The sequence below is a fragment of the Aptenodytes forsteri genome, unplaced genomic scaffold (assembly GCF_000699145.1).
Source record: "Aptenodytes forsteri isolate BGI_AS27 unplaced genomic scaffold, ASM69914v1 Scaffold216, whole genome shotgun sequence".
NCBI lineage: Eukaryota > Metazoa > Chordata > Aves > Sphenisciformes > Spheniscidae > Aptenodytes > Aptenodytes forsteri.
Genome location: NW_008796114.1, coordinates 490276 through 505467, shown reverse-complemented (window position 1 = coordinate 505467; position 15192 = coordinate 490276). Strand labels below are relative to the sequence as shown.

At 39.4% G+C, this 15192-nt stretch overlaps 1 protein-coding gene across 1 annotated transcript in view; it reads left to right on the top strand.

The window, feature by feature from the left end:
* The first annotated feature begins 349 nt into the window (after nucleotides 1-349).
* SPICE1 (spindle and centriole associated protein 1) overlaps nucleotides 350-15192 on the top strand; it is a 25837-nt gene continuing 10994 nt past the window's right edge. Inside the window, exons 1-11 of the mRNA XM_019474092.1 lie at nucleotides 350-382; nucleotides 630-677; nucleotides 1776-1922; nucleotides 6098-6200; nucleotides 6975-7096; nucleotides 7768-7828; nucleotides 8740-8860; nucleotides 9091-9233; nucleotides 9473-9613; nucleotides 10408-10673; nucleotides 14668-14799. Coding sequence (XP_019329637.1) covers nucleotides 350-382; nucleotides 630-677; nucleotides 1776-1922; nucleotides 6098-6200; nucleotides 6975-7096; nucleotides 7768-7828; nucleotides 8740-8860; nucleotides 9091-9233; nucleotides 9473-9613; nucleotides 10408-10673; nucleotides 14668-14799 — 1317 coding nt within the window. The remainder of the gene's footprint in view (nucleotides 383-629; nucleotides 678-1775; nucleotides 1923-6097; nucleotides 6201-6974; nucleotides 7097-7767; nucleotides 7829-8739; nucleotides 8861-9090; nucleotides 9234-9472; nucleotides 9614-10407; nucleotides 10674-14667; nucleotides 14800-15192) is intronic.

Sequence of the window (15192 nt, the reverse complement as noted above, 5' to 3'; positions counted from 1 at the left end):
CGGGACTGGGACGTAAGTGCTTCCCCCTCCCGGGTGCCGAGCCGAGCTCCGGGCCTGCTCCGGCCTCGGCGACTCCTCCCGCTCCTCCTCCTCCGGCTTGCGGGCAGCAAGGCGGGCCCGGCGGCGGGGCTGCTTCTGCTGGGTGACACGCGGATCGCGCTGTGGCCTTTTACCGGCTGGGGAAGGGCCGGGGAGTCTCCGTGCCAACGGACGTGCCGGCTGGGGGGAGCCTCTGGAGGTCACCGTCCTCTGTGGGGGCTCACGTTTGGAGATGCCCAATTTGTGCGTAGATTTGGGCGGGGAGGGGATACCGTGACTGGGAGTTGCCTGTGCGTGGCGTGGCGTGGACATGACCCCTCTCGCTTCCTTGGTCCTGCTTGAGGTTAGGCCTACCAGCTGGCAGCCTGCTCTTTAGGCTGAAGAGCGGGCCTGGTCTTGACAGGGGTATCAATTTTGCTGATTGCCTACCTCACTGAGGTGGAATGCTTTACAATGCCATAAAAATGCACTGTTGTATAGTTTTATGCTAATTATATTGTAATTTAGGTTTTTTTTTTAATTAAACTTGAAAAAAATCCAGTTTGTCCTCAGTTCTGGCTTTTGATGTGTTCTCTGGTTCCCATTTGCAGAGTACCGTCCATGATTTGACAGTCCACCGTGCAACTCCTGAGGATATTGTAAGTTTAACAGCAATCACTGCTCCTTCTCTGTAGCAAGGAGATCTAGCTGGTTTTCTAGCATAAGTGTTTACCATACTTATGGGGATGTTTTCTGCCAATGTTTAATCTCCCTTTTTAAGCTTCTGAAAATACTGGCTCTTTAGTGTTAGTTCTTTGTTTATGATATCATGCATCCCCAGCTCTGGCAGTTGGTGTTTTTCAGTTTTCTGTTTCCATTGGGAAGCAGGAGCTGTAGTTTTTATTACAATAAAGTATATACCAGCATAAAAGCATAAAAACATAAATGCATAAAAACATAAATTCGTAAAAACTCAGTGGAGTAGTTGAAGTTAAGTCTCGTCTCTGTTGGAGGGACTGAAAGACATGCTTTATTTTAGGAATCTCTCTAATTCTGAGGCTATCCAATTTTCATTTAAACAATTTAGCATAATTTCTTTGTACTGAATGACCTGTTCATTACAAAATATGTGAATTCCATTTCATTTTCCTTGGTAGCACTGATTACCAGTATGTAATAGGCAGTATGAGCTGTTGTTGCTTGTAAATTTTGACAGGTTAGTCAGGACAGATGGGCACAAGAGCGGAGAGAGACTTGATTCTGTAAGTGGTTGGCTTGATAGCTTCCAGACACTTTAGCAAGCACCTCACACATTTAATGTGTTTAATTTGTATTTAAACTGAATCTCTCTCTCTCTCTCTCATTGTTAGAAGAAGAGAGATAATATCTCTGGTGACTGACAGTGTTAAATCAGGGAAAATGCATTATGTCTTTTTATGCATATTGTAGGTGCTAGTGTTTGGGTTTTGTCTCCCTTTACAGCTGAGAAAACTCTTACTGGGTCAGTGGTATAGGGCAGATGGAAACTGTGAGACTTTCCCCATACACCTTTGGAGCCACTTTAAATTTGGCTGGTACTGATGGCATTTTACACTTCTGGTTATTTGTGAGGCTGTCGTTGGTACTACCATGAAGTTAACATAAATAGTATTCAGCGCATGAATGATAAAATCAAGAAGAGCTTGTTAGCGTTACCGTGCAAATTTTGCTTTAGAGTGTCCCTTGATTTTGAAATGGTTTCTTTCATGTTTACGTAGCTGCGTCGCCATGAAATACACAAATCAAAAAACAAAGCACTGGCGCATCTGGAACTGCAAGAGAGAGCACTGAAAAGAAAATGGAAGAAGCAAAAACAACCGGCTGCTGATTCCTTGGAGAAAAGGAAATTGACTCTGATGCGTGAGGTGAGAGCTAAATCTGCACTTCGGCCTGCTGCAGGTGATTTGCAGCAGTAGTGGAAAACTGCTCTTGCACATAGGTCAACGTTTGCTCCTCTTGTTGGATAATTTGACTTCATATATGCCTACACTCTCCCTCCTCTGTGTGTTGCGTGCATGTAATGATTGGAATAGGCTTTTCATATGTATCACATATATATAACATATTAACTGATCTATACAGTTGTGCATTTGATCCTTATTGCCTGGCTATGCTCTCTGTAATTCTGCAGGCCTCTTTGCATCTGAACAGGAACTGTTTGCAGAGTTGAACTGTGTGTTGTGAAAAAGATGTGCGTTCTTTGTGTTCTTACTGCTATCTTGCCTTCTCCTCCCCCATCTAGTATTTTTCTTTGATGGAAACATGAACATTTCTCTTTCTGGGAGGGACGTCCTTATCTGCCATCGCTTATTTAAACAGAGAAAATGCAGAGTCACAGGGGCTGAAAGGGTGAGGCAAGAAGTTGATAAGGAGGAGCTTGTCTGGAAGGAAAATTGACACAACAAAGGTTGAGGAGCTATGGCTGCTAGCAGACAAGCTTGTCACCTGGGGATCGAAAAGCTTGTTCTTTAGGCATTCTGAAGCACTCTGACTGACAATATATTGTTTAATTTGCTTTTGAATATTGAACTGTAGCAGCAAATCTAAGCTTAGCTAACAGAGACAGTAGCTGTCATTGTCTGAAAAGGGATTTCAGTGGTAGACAGACATCCTTTTGTTTCACATGGCAGGCGACTCCTTGCCATATGTTATGAAAACTAATCTCAAAACATAGTCATTAGCTTTCAGACCTCATCAGCACTTGGACAAACTGAGAATTGTTTTTGTTGGTAAAGAATGATGATGAACAATGTTCACCTAGCAGTTAAAATAAACATGATTTAGTAGTCCTGTAAATGTGCAGTGTATTAACCATCACAGACGTTTTCTCTCTTTCATCTTTTGTAAATTTTAAGAAGCCTTTTTCTGATCTCTGAGAACATTCAAGCATAGACAGAAACAAATGAAAGTAGTTAGAATTGAAGATCACCTTCTAGTTTGCTATTTGACACCTGTTTCTCTGCAATCACAGTAGAATTTTTGTGTTAAGGATATCGAGCTAATCAAGCCTCAAACTTTAATTTTGACCTTTGTTACTTGCATGCTTTTGCGCCAAGTGCATTTTAGTGGAGTGTTCAAAAAAGCTGTGGACTTTTATACAAATTTCCCTAATGTAATAGCAGGCTAGTTTCAATAAGGCTTCCATTCAGAAATAAATTATGTATCACAAAGGTAGATTAGACTATCCGCTCTAAGATTTGGCTGGACTACCTATTATTTGACTTTGTTATTTTGCAGATGTGAAACTCATGGTTAGGAAATAGTCTTCCGTATTTGTTGCCATTTCTAATGACAATGCACAAATTTCAATTCCTCCTGAGTAGCTTTCCCCTTCATATTTAAGAGATGACTTTATTCAACATACTATGTGTCTACTTCTGAATCAGAGAAAAGATGCTTCCAGATAGGAAGACAAAAGGAGACGATGCCAGGCAAGATGAAACCCCTCTGGCTGTTGCTGTTTGAAACACTGGCATCTTCTTGTGTGTAGAGAAAAAAAATAGATGGAGGAGAGTCACCATTTTTGCCTGTCCCTAGCTTAAATCTTGTTAATCGCTAGGTCCTGTTGTTCAGAGTAACTGGGGAGACTCTTCAGTCTGTGTCTCCCAGTACAGCACAACCTCTGTGGATTGTCTCCTTGTCTCTGTTATCTTGGTGATCTTTTTTCCTTATTTACTGCTGTGAGAGTGTAGCTTCCTAAGCCTCTTGAATCCTACTGAACTGCAAAAGACTCGGAGACAAAAACTAGGAAGATGCTGCTACTAGTTTGTTTTTTCTTGTAGTTGTATGTTGAAGAGAAAGAGAGCAAGAGTTATAAAATGGATGAGCAAAATTTTAATCTTTTGGGGATGTGTCTGCCTAAAAATCTGAATGAAAAAATAATACGAGTTCGTTTCTGTAACTGTGGCTTGTGAATGTGTAGGTACCACACTGATTGGTCCTATAACAACTTGTTTTTACAATAATGTTAGTGTGTTGCACGGGAGGGTAGGTGCACGGGAGTGTGTTATCACAGCGGGGAGGTTTTAGGATTAGTCCTGTTTAATTATCTGTAGTAACAATCTGAAACAGGAGGGAAGATGAATTTTAATGAAATTCATAGGTAGTACTAAACTGGGACAAGGTACAGCACTCAGTGAATTTGTCGAGGGCATGTAAGTGGGCCTAGAGGGGTTAGAAGCTGATAACACTTTGTTTTCTGCTGATCACAAGCAAATGTGAGCTAATCTACCTTGGGAGCAATGCTCTAAAAATGTTCATAACATGTTCAGCAGGAGGGAGAAGCTTAGGAACCTGCTGATGCTGAAACAGATCTAGTAGGGAGGGTGAAAACAAATTAATCAGGATAATTTTTGTCTGATTAAACACGTCACTTTAGTTTTAATTGCGTTAGGGAAAGGAATCATGTTTTGGGACAGGTAAACTTTTTTTTTTTCCCCTTCTGCAGATCTGGCATGACTTTGTCTAAAAACTTGTTTTGACATCGGATGGCTAAATGGAAAGACTAGATTTAGTTAGTATCAAGTGTGAAAACTGAACAGTGATTTGGAAAAGTAGATATGTGAGAGGCCATCGGATGGCTAAATGGAAAGACTAGATTTAGTTAGTATCAAGTGTGAAAACTGAACAGTGATTTGGAAAAGTAGATGAGATGACTGAAAGATGAATATTCACTGATTTGCTAAATTGGTTATGAGGAGAAGTGTAATGTATTGCAGTGTAATTCAGGCTCAAAAGACTAGAAAGACATGGAAACTAGGTATATGGGGAAACTTCTTGACATAACAAAGCATAGTAAAATGGGGGCTGGGGGGAGAACAGGTGAAATGCCACTGCCTAGAATTTTTTGAATGAGGCTGAATATAAACCAGCAAACTAATCAATGGACACTGAAAGGAACTCTGTGGAGATAACAGCATACAGTGCTCTGAAACTGCTGCCAACCAGTCCCTCTTATGATTCCTGGGGGAGAAAAAATTGTCGCTCTGTTTTCAAATTTTGAGTAGGAGGGCATACATGAGCCTGTCTTTTCTGTGGGATCTTCTAAAGTACTTGCAGACTCTCTGGCTAAATTTGATTAACCACGGTGAAGTGGAGGTCACTTACATATCTGGTCTCCTCTCAGGTGTTTAAGAATAACTACCTTCTTCCCAGGTTGTGGGATATAGTTTTACTAGTTTGCCATTTCCACCTTTGTGAATGAAACCACAAGTCAGTGAGGAGTTTTGAATTGTGTTCTGCCCATGAAGCTGTGTCCACAGTCAGCTCCATTCGGCTCACAGTAGCTGAATGCCTCTTGCTTTGCACTCAAAAACCTCCCTCCTTAGGAAGCAGCTGTTGTGGTGCCAGGGATGGACTTCAAATACTGGGGGAGAGCGACCTTGAAGAAGAAGCTGTGCCTTGTGAGAAATGCGTGGAGATTACACCTGGCATCAGAAGATGTGTTGGGAATCAGCTGTGTTTATGTCTGTTGAAACTTTTATGGCAGTATGTGGCCTAATTTTTAGGCAGGATTTTCAATAGTCATGGCTGAATGAAACAAGTCTGCCTGAATTGGTTTGGATCTAATCAAATAGTGCAGATTTTGGGTGTCTGTCAGATGTAGATAAGTGTTCTTTGACTCAACAACATTGAGATCAAATGATTTGAGGAGGCATACTGATTTTATTTTTTTTTAATTGTCAGATACATGTCTTCGTTTTGATGAATGTGTCATAAACACCCAGCTTCTTGTTTGTGTCAGGCTGGGAGCAGAAGAAGGGAGTGAGAGGATTTGCTCTAATGAGAAAGAGTCAGTGCTGATGGGGGCCCCAGAAGTAACAACCGCTTAATTTTTCAGAAAAACAATTGTAGTCACTCAGAATAAAGTATGGTTTTTTGGTCTATCATAATTAGGGCCTAATTGCACAGTACCAACTCTGCAAACATTGTTCTGTTGGCTGTTCTCTCTCACTAACTGTTTAGAAGAACAATACCAAAAAACCAAAGGAAAAATCAGTCTGCTCAGATTGAAATATTGCCTTATACGCTATACTTGCAGATTCTGTCTGATCAATACCATTTGCAAGATGTATTGGAACGATCTGATCAGGTTATGGCTGTGGCAAAAGACTTGTTTGGGGATGTTCCTCGCACGCGAACAGGTAGACCGTCTCATTTATATGTGGTAGTACATTTAAGATTATCTCCTTGCTTTTCATAAATAGCCTTGCTTTGCAAAGTATTCTTTTTAACTGTTTTCATCTCATCATCTAACATAGTATGATTGATCCTGTTCATGTTGGATGAAACACAGATGAGGATAACACCTCCCGTGGCAGGGGAGGGTGAGCCGTGGCCGGTTATTCTACTGTATTGGTCCATTGTGGAATTTTGTATCACTTACTGTGAAACACCTGATGCTCACCATTTCCACAGCCAAGCTACCGGCCTACACAGAGCACCAGTTCGAGCCACTGTAGTAGTTCTGGTGCGCATTGCTACATGGGTTGACTGCTTGCTCTTGGATATTGTTGAAGATTTATCATCAATTCACGAACAAGGCTTTTCCTTTTCTTATCCTGGTTAGTGGGTCCTTACGCTGCTGAAAGGCAGGATTGGCTGTTTGCATGTGAAATCTTAAGCTTAGATTCTTTTCTCTGTAGGCTGCCATTCTCTTTCACTTACAATGACTGTTTCATCCTATATGCTTCTTCTGCACAAGTGTATTTACACAGGTGAGAAGGACAAAGGCCTGGTACATGGCCGAATGTATTAAGATAACTCTATGGTTGACCTTTGGCAGTTGTTTAAAGCGACATACATCCCTGTGACCCTTTCTGTGCAAAGTACGGGAGCTTGCTTTTTGATACAAAGTCCTGTGACATACTACAGACCTAGTCCTCTGTGTTCTTCCCTATTTTGTCTGATTCCTCTAGGTTTCCCTAATGTAACAATGGCTCCTAACTGTGACCTAGAATCATCTCAAGGACCCATTGTACAAAAATGTGATCCTCCCACTCAGCTTTCCATCCTCAGTGAATCTGTCATGGATTCCCAGGTAATGTATATTCAGTTGCATGCATGTCCTGTAGCTTTTTTGTTTGCACAAAATAAGAATATTCAAAGGTAGAGTTTCCAAGCAGACCTACACCTTTCTTCTGTGTATTGATAACATATTGATAACATGTTGATAACATAGGTAGAAAATAGTATTAAATGGAGGTGAGTTGTTTTGTGAGACTCTGGGAATAATTTTTTTTTTTTTTTAATTTCTTAACCTCTGAATATGAGAGACACCAACTTCTTATGTCTCATAGAAGCTCTTTCATACAGCATGCTCTCCCTGCTAAATTCTGGAATTATCAGCAAGAGAACAAAGTAATTACAGACTAAGAAAACAACTCTTGTGTTACTTAACTAATTGCTACATAGCAAAATATGCCTCTGATTTTCTAATTATGTCTGCATATATGGGGACATAGCGAGTTGGGCTCCAATTTATTTCTGATGACACAAATGAAAATGTACCCCAGTTAACTCCACAGCCTTGATTACTTCTAAAAGTTTTAACTTTTAATACTTCACATTCTTTTACAATTATTTAGATTAATTTAAAAAGTTTAAAAATTCTTTACATTTGTTTAAAATTTCATTTAGGTTGCCTTTGTGTTCTGTTTTCTTTTCATAACATGAGTTGTACCAGGAATGCTCACTGTGGTTTGAGAACAGGCATATGACACTCCCGGAAATCAGCTTACTGATGAAGACCAAAAGGGCTGTGGGAGTGAAAGTGATGGTGTCATATTCTCATGGTTCTCTAATCCTGTTTCCTGCTATCTTGTACAAATATCTGCAATTTGAGTTGCAGTACTGCTCTGTCATGTATTTCGATGTGGTATTTGTTTTTTGGGGTTTTTTTAATATGAAGAGTTAACTATAGCATCTTTATAAGCTGTATCACTGGATGCATGCTGCAGGATAGGCTTAAATTTGAAAGACACATGTACTGATAGTTGTCTGCTGAGCTTCCATGAGATTTTCTTTTCCTTACTTGCCTATGAAAATTATAGTTAAAGGCTATTTGGTGAAGCCTACCCAGAAGCGCAGAAACCTGCTAATTTGAGGAACCCTAATTCCAAATTTGATTGCTTCAGTTTTGCTAGGAATGTGGTACGTAGGATTGTATTTTGTTCCGGTTGCATTTTACACATAGAATATAAATGTAATTTTGCAGATCTCATTACAAGGTTGTTTAGCTTGTAATGTCAAGTGGTTGAAATTTTAGAAATGCTATAATTATGTGGATTTTTCCATCTTCTGTCTGCTATATCTCTGTATTTGTTTTGGAACATTCTTTAAAGCTTTTTTATCCTAGTGTGTGTGGTCTTTCTTAATATAAATCATCCAAATAAAATATTGGATATTGAATTAATTGCTTGCTGTGTTATTTTCAGAGACAATTGTCAGTATTAGTATTTCTTAGGTACTAAAGTCCCCCAAAACTCTTCCCACAGAGGGGTGTGTTTTTCTTTCTTTCTTTTTTTTTTTAATTTTGTTTTGGAGGTAGAAACTGAAACAAATGTGTTTGGTTTTTTTTTTCTTGAAACAATTTCAGCAAATTGATCCCTAACTTCTTCCTAAAGACAAATTGAAATTGCTCTGAAGTCCCTTTTTTTTTTTTTTTTTTGTCTCCTAAAAAAGCCCTTAATGAAGTTGAAGAGGAAGCATTATCAATCTATCAATCAGAAGATGGACACCATGACTCTTTGAATTTCAAATCCAGCATCAATTCTGACAGCTCAGTACAAATATATCCATTCAGGTTTCCACCTTCTTCATGCTGGAAATAGATGGAGTTAAAAGGGTGTTGCATGAGTATAGCTAAGTTTCTAGGGAAACCCCTTGTTGTAACATTCAGACTGGGAATGAATGTGAGCAGGGAACTCACCTGAGCAGTTATAGATATTTTAAAAAGCTCTTTCTAGACTCTACAGATAATCTAGAATCCTGTTATCCTATTACAATTCACTGTTATTCTTGTTTTGAATGTAGGCTACTTCGGTTATTGAGAGAAGAAAATTCCTTGGTGAATTCTCAGTTGTGGGCTGAAAAGGATATGAGAAAAGCTACCTTGTCACAGGAATCAAATGTGCCTTTGACTCCAACAACTGTTTCTCCATCACTGGATCAGTCAGGTTGGATTTGCCAAATCACAGCCTCTCAAGGATTGTTAGGCTGTTCACAGGACCCTGTCTGGAATTCCTTTTCTGGGTGGGGGTGAGAGACAGAGACATGTGCTAATCTGGCTCAGATGAATTTCCAGACTTAAAAAGCCAGCTTTTCTAATAAAATTACTTTACCACATATTACTATTAAGAACATACCCGAAATATTTCATGTGTGTATTTTTTGTCTTGTTTTGTGTTCAAACCAGCCCTCAATGCTACCGATGTAGTCAAGAGAATCCATTCAAGACCTCAGAATGAAGGTGAAGAAGAGACTGCAGATTCCGCTTACACTGTGAGACAAGTGCTGAACCCGAAGTCAAGGAATCAAAAGCAAATTGCAGCAAAAAGTTTAGTACTTTTAAAAATAGTATATCTCCCTTTGACCAAGGTCCTTAATATAATAAGAAAATGTAGGTTGAAAGGGATCTTTGGAAGTTGTTGTAGGACTAACTCCAAAGTTTGATTAGGCGGGGCCTTGTCCAGCCGAGTCTTGAGCATCTCTAAGGATGGACATTCCATAGCCCCTTGTGTAGTGTGTTCTTCTGTATTCCGCACGTTCATTGGCGAAGCAAAATCCATAGGAATCTGGGAACCATAAATATGGCCCTTTGATGCTGCCCATTACCTTGCTAGCCATGGAGTTCTCTCCTGTGCAGGGCTTTTCTTTTTCTGATATAGCTTTCTATTCTATGCTGCACAGACTTATGGTGCATTTCAGTCCCCATATTCTACACACATGTATATGTGGGGACTGACATCACATACAAACTGTAACATGAAGGGATTGTTGTAAAAGAGTTGCTCACTAAATATGAGACCTGAAAGCAGCTGATATTTTTCACTGGCTGTTCACTGGCAAACTGTTTCCATGCTTTTAACTGAGAAGGAGGAAAGTATAAACAGGTATCTAAGATAAAAGCACCAAACAATCACACTTGAGAGGTACTAACGCTGTGGCAGAAAATATGTTTTGATGATCTGAAAATAACTGGAATGACTGGGGACGTTCTTTGATGGTCCATTTCAGCTCAGGGCAAGAGAGGGCCTCTCCTTTGATTTATTTCAATAAACAATGTAATTTCATTGATATTGCAAAGCTTTCTGTGCAAGTTGAAATTCCAATGACACTTCCCCCCCCCAGTGAAAAGAAAACAAACTGCACAGAACTCTGCAAGACAGAAGAGAGATGATTCTCCAGCTAATTCAGTCCCCATTGACCTTCGGAGGGACAACAAATCCAGCCTAGATGTTCTCAACCACATGATACGTGAACTGGAGCATGAATTGGAGGAATATGAGCGATGTACAGGTCGTGAGGTTCAAAAAACTGAGAGAAGTGAAGGCCTCACCGGGTTTACCTTGTCACTGGTGAACGCTCTCTGTCGTTTGATGCGCTACCTCAAAGAGGTGAGAAGACTTGAATTACTTCTGTAGACTGAATGAAAAAGGGTATAAAGTTTATTTTACAAATGTGAACTTTGGTCTTTCCTGGCTCCCAATCAGTTTACTTTGAAGTCTGATTATCATTGCTTATTATTTGGATTGCATGCAATTAGGAATTAAAACTTTTAGTTTGCTGGAAACAGGTATTCTTAATGAAGAGGGAGGAGTTGACTGCAATGAAAGTCTCTCAGTGACTATCAGCAGAAAATAACAATTGAAATAGTTTTAAATTTGTTATTTAAAGATATTCAGAGTTGTAGTAGGGTATTAACTACAGCCTTGTTTACAAATTCATTGTCTTCCTTTGCCTCGCAAAGGCAATGCTATTGTCACTAGAGCAGTGGACCCAAATCCCCAATTTTCTTTGAGGGATTCCTTAGCTCTCTTTTTCTATCCATAGCAGCAACTTCACCTTAAGCAAGAATGACCTGAAGTGCTCGCTATAGCAGTGCACAGCTGGGGATCAATGGAATTCCATAAAGAAGACTACCTGTAAGCCATGTAGAACTCCTTTTTAAAAAAGAAAAAGAATGGTTTTTATTTCATCTCTAACCCAGAGCTACTCAAGATGCAGCAGTGGCTCACAGATTCATTGGGCCTATGTGAAATTTTGAACCAGATTGTGGCAGTTCCTGCACTCCTAATAGACACAGCAGAATATGTTATCTAAATCCCAATGCTCCATTTCATAGCAAAGGCAATAGATTCCTAATGAATGTGGAACTGTCCCATTTTGGTTCCTTTTCAGAGTGTGTAATAATAATTGGGGAAAAAACCCACTGTATTTCAAAATTTAATTTTTTTTTTTGTCTGGTTGTATAATAAGTTATTCCTTGTATTACCCTGTATTTAATCTATATGGAAGCATTTACTTTAAGACCTGTCTTGGAAGCAAACAATAAATAATAAATTCAAGAGTAAAAAGCCACTACCATCAGAAGATGGACTTTGGCTGAGAAGATCTTATGTTTTAAAAGAAGTTAAGAATGCTTGTTCTCTGTTAAGGTTGTGATACCAAAGCAGGTATTAAATTTGGTTCTTTTGCAGTTACGGAAGGATCTTGGAAGGATCTTCTGGACTTCCAATAGAATGTTTTCCATTTATTAGGAAACCATCAATTTAATAGCATCGAATTCATATTATAGTTGCAGTTATAACCCTATTCAGATTGTCTTTAATTTGTGTTCCACAGAAATGAGTTATTCTTGACCCTCAGGCTTCCTCCAAAACGACTCCAGATCTTCTTTGTCATTTTTTTTCTTTCCTAGTTGCTGCTTTCTCTTTATGAATGTAACATTCAATCTATCTTAAGAGCTTTTATCCTATTCAGACAGAAGGCCAAGGAGTCTTGAGTGTTTAAGTAGGCTTCTTTTGAAAGATGTATACTAACTCTTACTTGTATTGCCAATTTTTACTGAGCACCTCTATGATGTTGTTTCTATTTTAATAGATGTGTTACCATTCCTTCCTCCCAGGAGTTGATTGTTGCTTGCAGAATTGTCTGCAACTTCTTTAGATTTACTACCTAAATTCATGAGTAGAAATATGCAGAAGTCGCTCAAGCTACAAAGTGTGGCTAATCATATTCAGAGTTGCTCACGATGGACAGTGTGCGTCCATAATCTTCACTGACTTCTCCCCTTTTCATGGAGCTTTAATTAGAATTAGAATTTGAGAATTCACTGGGAGGAAGCACAGCTTGTCTGAGTATTTCCTAAAACCTGGTCCCTGTGATGCTAGGAATAAATCAAGTGCTTGTGTGCACCATCTGTCTTGCCTAGCAAAGAGAGATGTTAGCAAAGTTCCAGTGCCTCAATTACAGCTGGCAATGCATTTCAAGAAAATGACTTTGCAGCGGTTGTGTAAAAAGCCTCTGATTTCAGGTAAACAATCAGTCTTCATGAGGTTTTGAAGCTTCTAGAAAGATTTTCTTCCTCTTCTGGGGAGAAAATAATATTTTCCAGCTTTGCTGCAGAAAAGCTAAATGCAGAAAAATTACAATAAAGGATGTTACTTAATGTATTCTCAAAGCTATATATAAAAAGTAGGAAGAGAAAAATTACTGAATCTTTCATGAAAGTTGTATTAATAAGTGATTAAAAAATCAACTCCTACAAGAAGAAGGAGGTAGTGAATATAGAAGAGGCTAGAGAAAAGGGGAAGAAGAAACTTTGGAAATGTTTGCCAAGCTATATGAAATTCTTAAAGGGAAGTGGATAAACCTGACTTGGTTCCTAAATGAATTTCAATGTCATCTGCCAAATGCTAGAATTAACTCCCCCCTGACCCCCTTGCCCCCTTCTGCTAAAAATGCTATTTCTTTGCCAGACTTGCAGGGCAAAAAGTTAAGAGTGTATGCATGCTACATTAATCTGTGTTGCTATGTTCTCTATCTCTGCTTCTGCCTATTCTGATGCAGTGTAAAAGCTTATGTGATTAGAGGTACACCTGTCAATGGACTGGAATGAAGATACTTCTTTCAGGGTATACCAGACGCAAATCCTACCTGACGGTAGGAATGGGTGTATACAGCTGTTAACCCTGACGCTGTCCCCATGCATAAATGTAAGACACATAGCTGCTTGGAAGCTTTTCCTCCAAGACAAGGTTAACGCTCTGTAGGGCAAGTAGATACAATAGCTCATCCAGATGCTCTAAGGCATCAATAGACTTCATCACTGCTGCCAGGGTTAAAGTTTTTATTCTGTGCTATCTTTGGTTTGTAAAAATATAAGACTGTCTACATTTTTTTCCATTTTCTGTGTCAGCCTGCTTCACTTGGATCAATACAGAAAAGCTGTTCTCTCTAGTTGGAAGAGAACCAGAAAATGGATGGCTTGTCTCTGATATGCTTAAAGGAGGTATATCTGCCTGTCTTTGTGAGTAGTGACAGTATCTGTGATTTAGTCTCAAAAATATTTATTTATTCATTCACTTTATGTGGCTGCAGAGCTGTTTTGTTCTAATACTTCTTCCTTGGTGATTTTTCACTTCTGGTCACAATGCCACCAGAAAATAATCTATGGTACGTTATGGGCAGCTCATGCTCTAATTTTGTCTGTGCAGCAGCAAAGAGCACCCCAATTGCTTTTCAGGATCTCTTGTATTTTGGAGACGGGATGTATTTCTCTTATTCAGGGATTCCTTTGAGTAAATCCAGGCAACCGTCTGGGGAAGGGCTCCATCTGCTAATTCTGATGTGTTTATGTGACTTTGTACCTTCCACTCTTTTAGCTATGATGGTCCAAAAAGTGGCAGTTGTGTATTCCATTTACCCGTTAGAGGTGGAAGGGACTCTTTTGTGTCTTGTACAGGAAGCCTGGCTACTGCAGTGGTCTATCTTAAAATAATAGATTGATAACGTCTTTTGAGGGCAAGAGGTTCTTTACAGTAAGGTCTTTTGCCTCATGCTCAAGTAGATTACTTAACAAATAAACCTTTTTGTCGTCTTTAAAAAAAATAAAATAAACGAAACCCTCTAGAACGTCTCCTCTCCCTGAGGGAAAACATTAGAAAGCAAGTATTTTCTCCTTTATTTAGTCAAATTTGTCTTCATTAATGAAGTAAGGAAACTAAAGAATGGGCACAAGTAGCAGAGGATACTGATGAGCATCAGCACACCTGGAGTTATTTGATTACTGCATGAAGATTCAGTGACTTAAAAAATGGTATCTGTGCAGAGTGACAATGCTTGTAGTTACAGCCTGTAAAAGTTGTAAAGGCAGAAGAACAAGGATGTGTAGGATTCCCTACAGTGTGCTGGAGTAACAAAGAAGGAACAGTGAGCTCGCTGACAGTTCTCAAGCCCTGAAATAGGATTTTGTCGTGAAAGTAATGAAGTCAATTTAGCAATAGTGGGAAGAGCTGTTGCAGTGTGATGTCATATGGACTCCTTCCTGTTTCCAAATATGAATCTGTATTGGTTTATAGTAGGTTTATAACTTTTCTTTCTCTTCAGAGTGAAATGCAGCTGCGTGAGAAAGAGGTGATGAGGCAGCAGCATGAGGAGATGTTGAATGAACACAGAGAACTGATTGATGCTCTGACTGCAGAAATACTTCTGGTGAGGGAAGAAAATGTTACTATGCAGGTACTGAACCCCCCTTGCTCCTTACCCATCAGGATGACTTGTTAGAATACTGAGTTGTGTTGCAAATATGGGCTGAGATGCATTGTCTCATGTTCAAGAGATTTTGACAATAAACAGAAAGAAAATTATAAAATTGAATGAGGAGCCTGAGAATTATAATAGCAGGTATGAGGTGGGGGGAAGGAATGATTGGAAAGTCATTATTTTATCTTCACTTATAATGTTTAACTCTGAGGCCTGAGAATCATAGAATCATTGAGGTTGGAAAAGACCTCTAAGATCATCGAGTCCAACCGTCAACCCAACACCACCATGCCCACTAAACCATGTCCCTAAGCACCTCATCTACCTGTCTTTTAAATACCTCCAGGGATGGGGACTCCACCACTTCCC